The sequence below is a fragment of the Pseudorca crassidens genome, chromosome 13 (assembly GCF_039906515.1).
Source record: "Pseudorca crassidens isolate mPseCra1 chromosome 13, mPseCra1.hap1, whole genome shotgun sequence".
NCBI lineage: Eukaryota > Metazoa > Chordata > Mammalia > Artiodactyla > Delphinidae > Pseudorca > Pseudorca crassidens.
This window is the reverse complement of record NC_090308.1, coordinates 38,285,860-38,300,233: the sequence shown is the minus strand read 5'-3', so window position 1 is coordinate 38,300,233 and position 14,374 is coordinate 38,285,860. Positions and strand designations below refer to the sequence as shown.

The following is a 14,374-nucleotide window of genomic DNA, read 5'->3' as shown; positions in this document are numbered from 1 at the left end:
CTGCCTATTGAATGAGGGAAGATATTTGCAAATGATATGTCTGATAAGTAGTTATCCAAAATATGCAAACAATTCATACAACTCAAATAAAAATAAATTTTTAAATGGGCAGAAGACTTAAGCAGACATTTTTCCCAGGAAGACATACAAATGGCCAAAAGACACATGAAAAGATGCTCTATATCACTGATTATCAGGGAAATGCAAATCAAAACCACAATAAGCTACCAACTCACACCTGTCATAACCACTATCATCAAAAAAACAACAAATAACAAGTGTTGGCGAGGATGTGGAATAAAGGGAATCCTCTTGCACTGTTGGTGGAATTGTAAATTGGTGCAGAAACTAGGGAAGACAGTATGAGGTTCCTCAAAAGACTGAAAATAGAATGACCATACAATCCAGCAATTTCACTTCTGGTTATTTACTCGGAAAAAAAATAAAAATAGTAATTCAAAAAGATATCTGCACACCAATGTTTATTGCAGCATTATTTACAACAGCCAAGATATGGAAGCAACCTCAGTGTGCAATGATAGATAAATGTATAAAGAAGCTGTGATATATATATACACACACAGACAATGGAATTTTAGTTATAAAAAAATGAAATCTTGCCATTGTGACAACACAGATGGATCTAGAGGACATTATGCTAAATGAAATGTCAGAGAAAGACAAACACTATTTGATCTCACTTATATGTGGAATCTGAAAAATGAAACAAACAGGCAGACAAAAAGACATGAAAACAGACTCATAAGGTAGTGGGAGGGGAGAAATAGGTGAAGGGGATTAAGAGGTATGAATCTCCATTCATAAAATAAATATGCCGTGAGGATGTAATATACAGCATAAGGAACATGGTCAATAATATTGTAGTAACTTTGTATAGGGACAAAAATAAGTTTTTGTAGACTTATTGTGGTGATCATTTCATAATTTATGCATGTGCCAAATCACTATGTAATACACCTGAAACTAACATAATATTGCACATCAACTATATTTCAACAACAAAAACAGAAAAGTGTTTGTCATTGTTCAGAAACTGGACTTTGATCCTGAGGATCTGGAAACACAATTTGACAGCAAACCTTGATCTTGTCTCAGGGACAGACACGAGTCAACTAGGCTGCCATGACTGATATATGCAATCAGAATTTATCGATTTGCAAGAGAAATATAATTGCAGAGTAAATTGTGTTCTCAAGTCCATTGACTAATATATTCTCTTCCTGCAGACAAGTAGCACATGAAAATGGTATAATGAAAATGACCATCGATTGATTTTCAAAAAGAAAATCTCTTCTACATTCACAATATGATGAAAAAAATTTGAGCCACCACTTTTTTCAATAACTCTAACATTGCTCTATATTTATTTGGTATCTAAATGCTACAATGAAAAGACTATGGTCAGCCATACTTCTTATAACATTTTATGCATCTTTTCCTCTGATTGAATATTTATTGGATTTTTCCTTATATTTATATATATTCATTTGAATTATATTTGATTCAAATATATTACTAGAATTAAAGAGCTTGTGTTCTATTTTCATTAATTATGTCAAATGATGAACATTTTGATCTATATACTGATGCCTATTTTTAGCTACAGAATGTTTTTCTCAATTATGATTTTCTTTATTACATATCTTATTCCAGTTGTTTAGATGTCTTTCTTAGTAATACCCATAATTAGGCTGTATTTTCATTCGCTTCGTGTCTATTATTTCCACTTTTACTATTCATAATATCTTCCTGCATTCTAGAAATTCTCTTCAAACAATATAATTCTATTTATTACTGTCTCCTCTTCAGGATATTAACTATTTCCAAACATAGTAAATTAATATGAAAAGCAGAAAATTTATGATATTCTGGCATTTTCTTAACAGTTTCAAAATGGAGGCTCACCCGTCAACAAATCGATGGGTACTAACATTTGTAAAGTTATTCCTATGTGCTTAAAAACAATAACAAAAATAATGCAATCATAATAATGGTTTCAACTTAATAAGTTGCTTTGGAAATAAAAAATAAATTAATTAATACCCTGTTTTATTTTTATTTTATTTTTATATCACTAGCATTCAAAGATATGCTTATACTCCTGTGCTTTCCAATTAGTGATTGGGTGAAAAATACCATGAATCTCAATGGCCCATTTATAATTTTTAATTATGTTACTGGTCAAACTATATCAAGAGCTGTTCCAATAAATTGTCTTGAAAATTGCATGTTGTAGAGACTTAAATTTTAGATGAAAAGTACTATTCAAGGATTCTGTTTCTTCTAGAAAATGAATATGAAAATATCTTATTCACAAGAAGGCCCAGGTAGACCAGATGCTCTCTTGGGATAAGACTTCTCAATGTCTTCAGAAATGTCTCCATTTAAATTTATAGAGAGCTCCTTAATTTTATGAATCCTGATAATTTGATTATGATAGATTACACTCTCCATTACAACTCAGAACTTTACTTGTTAACATTGATTTAATATGTTTCATCCTTAGGATAGTTGGATCATGTTTCTTTCTTGCTGATTATCACATGACATATTATTTTTTATTTTTAAATTTGTTTCCTTCCAGTTTCATTGAGATATAATTGACCTAAAGCGTAGTATAAGTTTATTGTGTAACACACATAATTTTAAATGTGGAGCCATCCTTGGTATAAGTTACACACCATTTCTGAAATGGTAGTGTCAAGAAACTAGTAGTATCACTATCCTAGTCTTACCCTGTATTTTGCATTGAAGAAGTATTACAATCCAAATTTATTAATGTGATTCTGACAGACTGGAGTATACTATTTATTTTATAAATCATAAGGCATTAAATGCATCAGCATACATAGGATTTCAACTTAAAATTTTGTTTTTCAGTACAAAGTTCAGCCTTACCCCAGACCACATGTATCAAAATCTCTCTGGGTAACTTTAGATTCTGCGTTATTATAAATCTCCCCAGGTGATTCTAATGATTACCCATTTCACTACTCTAAAATATTTCCAGACATACAGGATCTCTATTTTTTATTTATTCTCCCCTTTTAACAAACATTTAAAAAATATATCCAGTTATCTCTGAGTTGTGTATAGGGTATGGTAGATTGACTCACCTGACCTTTGCTCCCACTGCCTTCTGTGGTCTTCTCTGCTCTGCAGAGGCCCCAGAGAGCAAAACAACATTTCCCAATCTCCTCTCTATCTACACTTGATTTAGGCCCTGCTTATCATACATGCTTGAGTAGGACTTGAATTCAAAACTCAGGTAAGTGGTGAGAGAGAATGAACCCAAGACAACCATTTTGCTCCTGAGATCTGGCCCATGTGGCATGCCTCTGGAGTCACTATTTCTGGGTGACGCTCCCTCATTCCTGGATGACAGCTAAGGCAAGAGATTTCTGGAGCCAGAGGGTAGGAAAGCAGCTTCCTGATTCCCCAGCGTTCTGATTTTAGTAGAGAAAATGTTTTCCTTAGCAGACCAGTTTCTATGATGTGGTGGTATGTTCTGGAATTATTACTGAAAGCTCAGCTCAGCCTAAAACCTTGTCCTCCAACACTTCTAAGAATTTTATAAGTGTATAATTCCCTGTATTTCATCCTGTTTCTGTTAAAAATAGCTAGAGTGGTTTCTTTAATCTTAAACTGATTAATACCTTAATACCTTCCTTTTATAGCCACCGGTCTGATAATCATTACTCAAAGCTTACTTCGACATTTCATGTGCAGAATTAGCAATAGAGATCTTCCAGGAGTATATGAACCAGGAAAAAAAAAACCTTCTAAATTTTTTATTTACACATCAACAACTCACATCAAACAGATCCACTGAAAGGACAAATTCTGTGCATATTAATTGGCACCAGGTTTCCACGTATGAGATGGCACAAAACTCTCCTCCTTTTGCATTTAATAAATCCATCATACATTTAGAGGTTTGCTCAGACTAGTCTATGTGCTTTTACTTCAAAGAAAAGAACTCTAGAAAAATTGAGCCTTAATTTCTTCCCAAATTGACATGACAGGAATGAGGAAGAGGTTTAGGTATCCTTCTCTGGAGATTATACAGGTTGCAAAGAGAGGAAAAGTTTGAATAGAAACTTGGAAAAGATCAGTTGTACAATAGTTTACAATCTTACTTTTTTGAAGTTCTATGATTCTCTATGTCCATGCTCTATATTTGTTCATGCCTTTAACATTTGTTGAACAAACACTGTGAACTTGATACTGTGATAGACAATGAGGATAGAGCACAATGGAGGATAAAAGACATAGATGCTAAAATAAATGCTTCAGGGAACTCATGTTCTAATGGGAGAGAAAGATATTAAACAATTGACTACAAAAGTTTTAAATTAAATTTATATGTTTAAAAAGACATAAAACCATGCGATAACATAATTGGGGTTCTGATCCAGTCTTCCTTGAGTGAATAATATTTGAGCTAACCTCTAAAAGACAAGAGGAAAGTACCTAGGGGACTGGAGAGTGGAGTTTTCTCAGCAGAGTTGTGGCATATAAATGGCCAGAGAGGGAAGGTCCATAACTCTTTCATAACAAACCTGGAATAAATTTCTCTCCTGAGTAGATTTGTCATATCTAGAGGCAGGTGAAGGACTTCTTCTACATTTTATACCCAAGAAAATGTGAAGAGTGGAATACTCAGGTAATGAGAGGTAAAAGGAGAAAAAAAACCTGCAGAAAATCAAAAAGAATGAGAAGGACATTGGAAAGATAGTCCAAACCTCAACAGCTTGTCTTTATTAGCTTTTCATTCTCCAGTAGAAGAATATAGCCCTTCTTTTCAAGATTGTGCCACACCTGGAGGTGCATCTCCTCTCTGGTTTAGTCCACATTTTAAAAAGTATAATAATATAAAAATTTCACAACACCAAGGGACGTCAATTCACAGGTCTTTTCCCACACACCTCCTCCCATTGAATTCCATTACCCATAGCACATTAACTCCTGCTTGAATGTTGGAATCTTCATCACTCCTGAAGCCTAGAGCTGGTTTAGCTGTTTAACTGTTTGGGGGGAGAGAGTGTGATGCACATGACAGACAGACCACTGGTTCAGCAAGGGGTGTTGTCTGAAGATATTACCTATCATGGGAGAGACTGTGGGCCAAGTGTGCCTTCATGGTGTAATCACATTTTATTTCCAACTATAGAGATCTTCCATTACTATTTTATTTTGTGCCATTTGGTAACAAAAAGAACCTCAAGCAAGTACTTTTAATGTTACTTAATCTCTTTTGGTGCAGATCCTTGGCTATTTTATCGGAAATAGTGTCATGACCCCAGTTGGCTTACTTGGCTCAAGAACAGTGTTAACGTTTTATTAAAACTTTTTATTTTCTTGAGAAGGAAAAATTTCCATAAAGCAGGTGCCAAGAAATTCAGTCCCACGTGGAGATTTTGCCAAGATTTCCCAAAGCAATTTTTCTTTGTTCCTTTTATTTCACTATTAAAAATAATCTTTATAATGGATCCTTTAGAGTCCAAATTCCCATACATAAAGGTCATAGCCTTGAGAGAGGGGTCAATCTGTCACATTCTTTCCTTTTTTAAGTCTGTGGATGCATTTATATTATAGAAGCCATAGCAAGATTATAAATTGTTCCTAGGTTTAGGAAAATTGAAAAAAAAATCTATTAGTTTTTTAAAATTAATATCTACTATTTTTTAAATTAATTTTTATTAGAGTATGGCTGCCTTACAATGTTGTGTTAGCCTCCACTGCACAACAAAATGAATCAGCCATACACATACACATATCTTCTCCCCTTTGGACTTTCCTCCCATTTAGGTTACCAAAAATATCTATTAGTTGAATCCTCCTTAGCACAGCACAATCTTTTCTCTGTTCTTTCACTTTCTCTTCTAATAAAGTCCTCAATAAATAGAGCAAATGACTTATTATTACCTATTACCTATTAGTTGAAAGCAGCTATTCTTGGCTGTAAATCTATTATATCCTGAGCAATTAAAAATAGTAAGATTAAATGTGTCAGTTTAGGGAATTACAAAATAGTCAAGTGGCTTTTCGTAAAATTTCTACTATAGACATCTGGATAACAATATTCTCTCCTGCTTATTACTAAATTAATATACAATTCCAAAAAACCTATCTCTAAATTGCTGAGCTTTTATGTTTTATATAAGGTGTAAAAAAATCTGAATTACAGAAATATATGCTTTAAGTTAAAATAAATATATCATCAGTTCCTTTCCTTATCTAAAGAGTGGAAGAAATAAATGAGACAGATGAATATTTCAGCATCATGATCAGTTAGGAGGTAAGATGAAGATGTCTAATACGTGCACCCTGCTCTCAACAATCCTGATCTTATATTCTTGGACCATGAAAAAGAAATGGTTTATTACATTTTAGAATAATAATTAAACCTTCTACCAGTTTAAATATGTTTTATTAAGGGGAACATATAAGAATATTTTGACATAACAAAATAAATTGGTCTGAGAACTTCTACCCTAAGGATGATTTGTGTAAATGGATTAATTAGTCGCCTAGATTTAGCAAAAAAGAGAATGTATGAAAAATTCATAGGTGGGGCTATCTTCAGGGACTTGGTTCAAAGGCTCAAATGATGTCGGATGTGTCTGATGTATAAGCTTTGCTTCCTCTGGGCTTGTTTCATTTCAGACTTTTCACTATAGCCTTCGGCAGCTTCAGGCTCACGTCAGCACAACAGCAAGTCCACGTTAGTCCGCATTGCAGGTTTAGGGTACTCTAGTCACTGACTGGAAACCCTGAGCTCCAGACAAGCTTCCACTTGCCTGCCCCACCAGATCTGTGCCAGTGCCTGTGGGCAGCCACGGGGCAGCCTGTCAGGAAAGGGTGGCAGGGTGGCTATGAGTCCTGACTCGACGCTGGGCCAGGCTGTGGGCATCGTTTGATCCATAACTTTTACTGTTTAGGCATATGGCATGTGAACCTCTGTTTGGATTCTTTTTTTTTTTTTCGCTACGTGGGCCTCTCACTGTTGTGGCTTCTCCCGTTGCGGAGCACAGGCTCCGGACGCGCAGGCTCAGCGGCCATGGCTTACGGGCCCAGCCGCTCCGCGGCATGGGGGATCCTCCCGGACCGGGGCACGAACCCGTGTCCCCCGCATCGGCAGGAGGACTCTCAACCACTGTGCCACCAGGGAAGCCTGTTTGGATTCTTACTCCGAGTCCTTCAAAAGTTAGAGACAGATCTGGTACAGGCAATGATAGGAATTTTGGTCTTTAACCTGAGAGCAGGAAAAAGCCATTTGGAGTTTAATCAGGAGAGGGACAAGATAAGATTCAGCTTTTTAAAAATAGTTTTACCATAGTATATTTGACAGAAGATCAATTGCACACATTTAACATGTACAACTGATAAATTTTGACACACCAATGTATCCATTATCACAATCGAGAAAATGAAAAGCAAAAAAATTAAACATTTTTTCTTCCAGTTTTATTGAGATATAATTAACATACAGCACTGTATAAGTTTAAGGTGTGCAGCATAATGATTTGACCTACATACAAGATTAAATGATTATCACAATAAGTTTAGTGAACATCCATCACCTCATCTGGATACAAAATTAAAGACATAGAAAAAATATTTTTCCCTTGCAATGAGAACTCTTAGGATTTCCCTTCTCAACAACTTTCCTGTATAACACACAGCAGTGTTCATTATAGTCATCATGTTGTACATCACATCCCTAGTACTTATTCGTCTTATAACTGGAAGTTTGTTCATTTTGACCAGCCTTCATCCAATCCCCTCTCCTCCTACCCTCTGCCTCTGGTGACAACAAATCTGACCTCTTTTCCTATGAGTTTGTTTTTGAAGTACATTGACCTATAACACTGTGTTAGTTGCTATTACACAACACAGTGATTCGGTATTTCTATACATTTCCAAACAATCACGATGTTAGGTCTAGTTATGATATGTCACATAGAAAGATATTACATAATTATTGACTGTATTCCCCACACTGTACATTTCATACTTGTGACATTTATTTTGCAATGTTAGTACCTCTTAATCTTCCTCGCCTATTTCTTTCCTCCCTCCAGTCCCCCTCCCCTCTGGCAACCATCTGTTTGTTCTCTGTATCTATAACTGAACAGAACAAAGTTTTGAAGAACACATTCAACTAATGACTTATCTAGACTATATAAAGGACTCTTACAATTCAGTAGAAAGAAAAAATCCAATTGAAAATGGACAATAGATTTGAACAGTTACTTCACCAAAGAAGATAGATTAACAGCAGAGAAGCACACGAAAAGTGTGCTCAGCACCATTAGTCACTAGGAAGATGCAGATTTGTATTTTAAAAGGTCACTCTGGCTTCAGCCTAGTGAACTGCCGGAGATCAGGCATGGCTGCAGGGAGAACAGTTAAGAGGCTATTGCCATAGGACTAGTAAAAGACAATGGTTACTTGAATTAAGAAGGTGGTTGTGGGGATAGGGGGAAAGTGAGAAGTTAGAGACATATTCAGGAAGGAAAATAGATGGGCTCTGACATTGACTTTGATGTAGAGAGTAAAGGTTAGAAAGGATTTCAAGTTTTCTGGCTTGTGCAGTTGGGTAGATGATGCTGCCATTCACAAACATGGTGAAAACTGGAGGAGGACCAGGTGAGGGGAAAGATTGAGTTTATGTTTTGAGGTACCTTTGAGACACCAAAGTAGGACCACAGAGCTGACAGTTGGAGTAAGATGCATTCTGAGCCTTGTCTCTTGTATTTGATGTGGACAGAAGCTGAAAGGCAGTGGGCTGAGATTGAAATGGGAGGAGAGAGAGAGGGAAGAGCAGAGACTGCCAAGTCAGAGTCCCCTGATCTGTCCCCATGAAAGGGGGGGAACCTGCTTTTCATCAGCGGTCTGCACTAATAAAGCAGGAGGAAACTCTGGGTAAAGGGCAGTCTGAGTCCCCCTTTAAATATGTTATTACTTAGAACCCTGGAGGTAGCTTGCCATCCTTGAGATGCCCTAAGCCAGGACGAACTGAAGCCAAAGTCTTCCGATTCCCACCTCTGCTCCAATTCTTGCCCCCCCTCCATTGCTAACTCACAACTAGTATACAGATGTAGATGTGGCCTCAGGAAATCAAAAGGTTCTATAGTGCAGGTCATTTAAAATCTTACCAAATGAACTTCTGTCCAGTTTTTCCACTTCGATTCTACAATCTGTTGAAAGAGTGGGGAAAAAGAGTGTGTTCTGCTTTATTTTTGTAGCTCATTAGTGAATCCTAACCATACTCGCCCTTAGGTCCCTTTTCCATCTTAGTCTCGTTCTCATAGCCTTAGAAAGAAAAATGGGATCTTTAAATTCACTCAGTTTGTGCTGGGAAGAGGCCAAAATTAGTGTCCCATTAGTACTCAGCCGGAGTGGTCTTCTAGCAGTACAATCTAGGGAAGGTATTTACACCCCCTCCCCCTCCTCTTTCCCGAGTCTGGCAAATTCTAGCTCATGTTTTGCTCTCCCTATAAATACGAGAGAAAATAAAAGGCACTATTCAGTCTCTTTTGTCTGAAAAGTCTGGCGTTTCAGTGGTTTTCGTTAAGGCGGGGTCCTCATTTGCAACCAGCTTTGCCATTAACGGAAATCAATCTGAATGTCCTACTGTGCGTTTTTTTCTTTCCTCACAGTCTGAAATGGCCTTTGCCAAGTTTTCGGGCTGAACCTGAAAGATCTTCTCTCATTATACGCTCCCTGCCTCCAGCCTCACTGAATCTTTGCAGAGATTTCTCAGGCAGAAGGGCTGCAGTGTGAGGTTTGGGAGGAACTCGACCTACTCTGCTAACCCAGTGGCCTGAGCCAATCACAAAGAGGATTGGAACCTCACTGAATGCCCCCCTTCCCATCTCCTCCCCCTGCAACAGCCTCCTGGAAAGAGGGACACTGGAGGGATGTGTTTGCAATTCAAATCCTTGGCTTTCTGCCTGCCTCTTTTCTTAATAAGAAGGCAGGAGCTGCTGTGAGGTGCAAAGGGGTCTTCCGAATTGCAGTGGCCCTAAGATCCGAAGATCCTTGCCTCTGCCTCTTTTATCTGATTCTGAAGCTAACGGGAAAAGGGTAAGGATGGTGGAGGCTTTCTGTGCTACGTGGAAGTTGACGGACAGTCAGAATTTTGACGAGTACATGAAGGCTCTAGGTAGGTAAAAATAAGATGTGCTTTCTCATCTTAACCTGCAGCTTCAGATACTTGCAGATTCCTTCTTCACCCATCAGGTTAGCAAGAGACAAAGACAGATCACATTGTCGTAATCAGGGTGCTAGGCTGTGTGTTTCTCACAGAATGGATATTTAAATGTAGCATTTGCCTGCTTTCTTGCCTAGGGCCAAATAACGGAGCATTTAGTATTCTGGGGAGGACATGAAGCTTCCGCGCCTTTTCCGCTTTTTCTTCAGCATCCTTTTACTATTTATGCTTCCAAATAAGCATCTGCTTATTATTACGGCTCAGTAGTTGTCCTGCATAATTGATGGGCTAAACATACTCTAATGAAACTTCCACTTTAGGACATAGATTCCAGAATAGGAAGGTAGATTCCTGCTTTGTGAGCTATTTTGGAAGTTGCAGCCAACTGTACTGCTTCCTTTTGCTATTTTAGGTGTGGGCTTTGCCACTAGGCAGGTGGGAAATGTGACTAAACCAACAGTGATCATCAGTCAGGAGGGGGACAAAGTGGTGATCAGGACTCAAAGCACATTCAAGAACACGGAGATTAGTTTCCATCTGGGAGAAGAGTTTGATGAAACCACTCCAGATGACAGAAACTGTAAGGTGAGGAGCTGCTCCTTCTCTGAGGGTGGGGATGGGAAGGAGAGAATAAAAGAGAGAAAGTCCCAATATTTCTTTTTTTCTAGATGATGGGAAGTGAAAAATATTCTCAGTATTTCACTTCAGAGAGAAGGACCAAGAGTTAATTTTGCATCCTAGTGTTCATAGCTTATATTCTGAATAATGGGCACCTACTATAGCTCAAATCTTGAATCTGTTTCTTTCTTTCTTTCTTTTTTTTTTTTTTGCGGTATGCGGGCCTCTCACCGTTGTGGCCTCTCCCGTTGCGGAGCACAGGCTCCGGACACGCAGGCTCAGCGGCCATGGCTCACGGGCCCAGCCGCACCGCGGCATGTGGGATCTTCCGGACCGGGGCACGACCCCGTGTCCCCTGCATCGGCAGGCGGACTCTCAACCACTGTGCCACCAGGGAAGCCCTGAATCTGTTTCTTTACCATGTGTTTTTCTCATTTTATATTAAACCTGTATTTCAGAAAGTATTTAATAGTGTTCATTTGAAAGACTGCATTTTGTTTAATCTTTCTTTTGCCTCAGGTTGACTCAATCAATAGCTTGCCTCATTCTAAGACTCTGTTTAAAAGAGTAGGATGATTAGTCAGAAAGCACTAGTTCAGGATTTTTATTTCTAATAGGTAAATTTTTGCATTTAGATGTACACATTTCAATCAAATTATGAATTACTAGAGATTTTATAATAATGACTCTGGAAGCAACAGAGGAAATTGTACTACTTTGATAATTAGTTGATCACTATTTATTCAATTATCACTCTTTTAAAAATCAACTCAGGGACTTCCCTGGTGGCACACTGGTTAAGAATCCACCTGCCAATGCAAGGGACATGGGTTCAATCCCTGGTCCGGGAAGATCCCACATGCCACAGAGCAACTAAGCCCGTGCACCACAGCTACTGAGCCCGTGTGCCACAACTACTGAGCCCGTGTGCCACAACTACTGAAGTCCGCACCTGGAGCCCGTGCTCCGCAACAAGAGAAGCCACTGCAATGAGAAGGCCGCGCACCGCAACGAAGATTAGCCCCTGCTCGCTGCAACTAGAGAAAGCCCACTCTCAGCAACAAAGACCCAATGCAGTCAAAAATAAATAAATAAATGTAAATAGATAAAAATCAATTCATTTGGCTTCCATATCAGAAATCTGATGTGTACCTATTGATATATTCTGCATTTTGTTGTTGGTTTCAGTCTGTTGTTAGCCTGGATGGAGACAAACTTGTCCATGTACAGAAATGGGATGGCAAAGAGACAAATTTTGTAAGAGAGATTAAGAATGGCAAAATGGTCATGGTAAGTAGGAGCAATTTCCCCTTCCTGCTTCATTGCCCACCCCTCACCCCCTCATTTCCCATCTCCTTCCCTGTCCCTCCCTCCCTCCTTTTCTCCTGTCTTTCCTTCTTAAACAACATTAAATCACTAGCAAGGTTCTTTAATCATGTGTAAAACAGGAGAAATAAAAATATCTTAGCTAATTGTTTCCTCCACTCTGCTTTTTTAATTACAGAAAAAGAGAAAAGTTCTACTTAAGTGTAGTTTTAAAAAGTTGCCATTGATTTAGCTAAAACTGTGTCAAAAGAACAGTTGTTGGATTACCGTAATGTCTAATCCTCCAATGAATTCTGAATATAAAACCAATCATCATGAAAATATAGAGATGATATTATATTATCATTTGCTGAAACTCAGAAAAATTACCTTATAGCTTCTGTAATAAATGAGAGCTTTAAACATTTTATATTTTAGTTTATAAAGGTTTCACAAGTTCAGTGCAGATAATTTGGAATATAACAGGAAAGTGTAACAAAAATATGAAAATCCTTTTTAATGTCCCCTTAGAACCATTTTGGTATTACTTCCTTCCAGTCTTTCTTTTTAATGCATCAGATAGCTTTAAAAACATGTCTATTCAATACTGGATAGTCATGTAAAAATTATAAAATAAAAAATAATTTAAAAATAATTTCTCTAAAATGGAATTTTGATGACATTGAAGTAGTCAATACATCATTTGTGGGGTTTTTTTGGCGGGGGGTTGCTTTACATATTCCTTCTAAGATAATAGCAGGAAGGGTCTTTTGGTTTTGTTATTTAAGACTATTGATTAGTTTTCTTCTCCTTCCCTTGACTACCAGCTAGCTGTTCTAGGTTGAGATAGAGGGCTTACATATTCATTCTTCATTTCCTGGGTGGAAGTGGGTGTGGGGAGCAGAGGGACAGTTTTCCTTTCATGTTGATGAACATTTGCCCACGTTTTCCTGCAGTGACCATCACCATCATCAAACAAACAAACAAAAAAATTCATTTATAAAGGATTCAATCTGAAGTTCTCCTTTATGATTTTTTCTTTATTTTTTTCCTGAATACAGAAAAGTGGATAGCTCAGCTTTGGCATGTATGACGGTGATCAGGCAAGCCTGAGTTCAAACAAGGAAATGAAAGTAATGGATGACAAGGGCACACTATACTCTTGGAAATCACAGGACTACATGAAAATGATGAACACTAAAAAACACTAAATTTTGTAAAGACGATTTATAGCAATTCTTCAAGTTGGATTAGATACAAGAGCCCATGTTGCACATTATAGCCACATAACCACCAAGGTTCACATAGGCTACAACATGACAGCCAAAGCAACGAGAACGTTTGTACATTTACCTTTTCCTGCTGATTGTGGAACAAATCATTGCAAATACCATTTGTCCAAATAATTTGGGTTTTCAAAAAACTCTTCAAAATTTATCTAGGTCATGAATTGTAAAGTATCATGAAAACCTACTATAAATTTTATATACTTTTTAAAGCAGATAGCTAATCTGCTCCAATTACCCTGATAATTTAAGGCAAAAGGAATTCTTTTGACCTGAATCTAGATAATCTCAGTTTTTGCCTCATATTTCTTTTAGAGACATGAACTGTGTATACATGTCATTCACGAGATAAATATAAGGGTTTCTTTTCAAAAAATGAAGACTTACGCAACATTTAATGTTTGTAAATGCCATTATTCTTTTGTATAATACTTAAATCATATATATGATAATCTTTAAAATAACATAACATGATAATCTTTAAAATTTCCAGCTACTGATGTACCTATGTAAAAAGATTTGGTTATCTTTTGAATCTTTCAGACTCTTACTTTTGGTGATGTGGTTGCCATTCGCCACTATGAGAAGGCATAGAAAACATCCTGATCTGGGGCTGGAGAAGTTCTACAATCTTTCTGTTTACCCAAGTCTCAGTGCTCTACTGCTGTTACAGCATGGCCGATCACTAATTAGAAGGTTATCCTTGGTGTGGAGGTGGAAAATGATGACTTCAAAACTTGTTTTAAAGACTTGTTACTGCAAGCAATCAAAGCCATTTTTGATCTGCAGATTTATCACATTTTATAATTCCTATTAAAATTGTAAACTACTTTTTTTTAAAATAAAGAAGGGAATACATTCTATAATTTCCAATGGAATGCAAATCAAATTGGAATAAAAATCTTACACCCATGAGAAATTT

General features: G+C 37.2%; 1 protein-coding gene across 1 annotated transcript; it reads left to right on the top strand.

Annotated features, from left to right (window-relative positions):
* The first annotated feature begins 9,787 nt into the window (after positions 1-9,787).
* On the top strand, positions 9,788-14,371 carry FABP7 (fatty acid binding protein 7). Its single transcript, XM_067702228.1, has 4 exons — positions 9,788-10,195; positions 10,656-10,828; positions 12,050-12,151; positions 13,996-14,371. The coding sequence occupies exons 1-4, from the start codon at positions 10,123-10,125 to the stop codon at positions 14,044-14,046; spliced, it is 399 nt and encodes a 132-aa protein (XP_067558329.1). The 5' UTR covers positions 9,788-10,122; the 3' UTR covers positions 14,047-14,371.
* The last annotated feature ends 3 nt before the right edge of the window (positions 14,372-14,374 follow it).

Bases quoted from the DNA above. Each gene is read 5' to 3' on its own strand.
- FABP7 (XM_067702228.1), top strand. From the start codon at position 10,123: ATGGTGGAGGCTTTCTGTGCTACGTGGAAGTTGACGGACAGTCAGAAT. The intron at 10,829-12,049 runs GTGAGGAGCTGC...TGTTGGTTTCAG, and splicing joins CAGATGACAGAAACTGTAAG to TCTGTTGTTAGCCTGGATGG. The intron at 12,152-13,995 runs GTAAGTAGGAGC...TGAATCTTTCAG, and splicing joins AGAATGGCAAAATGGTCATG to ACTCTTACTTTTGGTGATGT.